The sequence below is a fragment of the Calidris pugnax genome, unplaced genomic scaffold (genome assembly GCF_001431845.1).
Source record: "Calidris pugnax isolate Ruff unplaced genomic scaffold, ASM143184v1 scaffold856, whole genome shotgun sequence".
Classification (NCBI taxonomy): Eukaryota; Metazoa; Chordata; class Aves; order Charadriiformes; family Scolopacidae; genus Calidris; species Calidris pugnax.
In genome coordinates this window covers 24109-25496 of record NW_015091511.1, presented here as the reverse complement: position 1 = coordinate 25496, position 1388 = coordinate 24109, and the positions used below count along the sequence as shown (strand labels likewise).

Sequence of the window (1388 nt, the reverse complement as noted above, 5' to 3'; positions counted from 1 at the left end):
GGAGATGGGGAGATGGGGAGATGGGGAGATGGGATGGGCATGGAGATGGGCATGGGGACATGGGGACGTGGAGATGGGGACATGGGGAGATGGGGAGATGGGATGGGGATGGAGATGGGGAGATGGACATGGGGACATGGGGCGGGCATGGAGAGATGGAGAGGGCATGGGGACGTGGAGATGGGATGGGCATGAGGGCATGGGGATGTGGAGATGGGGACATGGAGATGGGGACATGGGGTGCGCATGGGGACGTGGGCATTGGGAGAAGGGATGGGCATGGAGATGGGGAGGTGGGCATGGGGAGATGGGGACAGAGGGATATGGGGACACAAGGCGGACATTGGGAACATGGGATGGGCATGGGGACATGGAGATGTCATGCCATCCCATCCCATCCCCATCCCCATCCCCATCTCCATCTCCATCCCCATCTCCATCTCCCCATCCCCAAGGGACATGGAGACCCTCTGGAGATGTGGCAGTGGCAGGAGGACCTCCTGGGGACATGGGGACCTTCTGGGGATGTGGCAGTGGCAGGAGGACCCCAAGGGACATGGGGACCCTCTGGAGATGTGGCAGTGGCAGGAGGACCTTCTGGGGACATGAGGACCCTCTGGGGACGTGGCAGTGGCAGGAGGACCTCCTGGGGACATGGGGGTGGCAGGAAGATTCCAAGGGACATGGGGACCTTCTGGGGACACGGGGGTGGCAGGAGGACCCTCTGGGGACATGGGGCCACCAGGAGAACCCCAAGGGGCCATGGAGATGCCAGGAGGACCCAAGGGGACATGGAGGCACATGGACCCCAAGGAGATGTGGTGACACCAGCTGGACCCCGTGGGGCTGCACCCCCCCTCCTTGAGGAGGACCCAAGCCCTTCCCTCCCCCCCCCCATGGCCCTGGTGGGTCCCCGTGTGCGTGTCCCTCAGAAGCCCTTGATGTGACAATAGGCTTCCAGGCTGGCGAAGAGGATGTAGAGGAGCCAGAGGCCGAGGAAGAGGCCGGCGGTGAGGAGTTTGGGGGTGCGGGGCCCCCCCAGCTCGCCCCCGATGTGGGGCCGGCGGCGGTACATGAGGACGCTGATGCAGACGAAGGCGAAGATGGTGAAGAGGGTGACGGAGAAGGCCAAGGTCCCCGTCTGGACCTCGAAGTCCCGGCCTTGGGCCGCCCAATAAATGGCGGCCACCGACCAGGCCACCCCCAGCCCCAGGAAGACGTTGACGGCGTTGGAGCCCGTGACGTTGCCGATGGAGGCGTCGGCGCACTGGTCCTGCAGCGCCGCCACCTTGCTGGCGAAGGTGTCTGGGGGGTGGGGGGTTGGTGGGACGTGAGGTGGGCGTGGGGACACGGGGACGGGGAGGTGGGATGGGGGTGGAGATGGGGAG

The 1388-nt window shown here is 65.2% G+C and overlaps 2 protein-coding genes across 3 annotated transcripts in view; both read right to left on the bottom strand.

Moving 5' to 3' along the window:
* LOC106899806 (proline-rich protein HaeIII subfamily 1-like) overlaps nucleotides 1-834 on the bottom strand; it is a gene marked incomplete at its 3' end in the record, with an annotated part of 3936 nt that extends 3102 nt beyond the window's left edge. The window contains exon 1 of the mRNA XM_014961727.1: nucleotides 468-834. Coding sequence (XP_014817213.1) covers nucleotides 468-803 — 336 coding nt within the window. The remainder of the gene's footprint in view (nucleotides 1-467) is intronic.
* SLC8A2 (solute carrier family 8 (sodium/calcium exchanger), member 2) overlaps nucleotides 473-1388 on the bottom strand; it is a 14695-nt gene continuing 13779 nt past the window's right edge. The window contains exon 7 of one of the 2 annotated variants that reach the window (XM_014961729.1): nucleotides 473-1305. In XM_014961729.1, coding sequence (XP_014817215.1) covers nucleotides 929-1305 — 377 coding nt within the window. In that variant the 3' untranslated portion in view covers nucleotides 473-928. The remainder of the gene's footprint in view (nucleotides 1306-1388) is intronic. The other variant, XM_014961728.1, reaches the window with a different exon arrangement.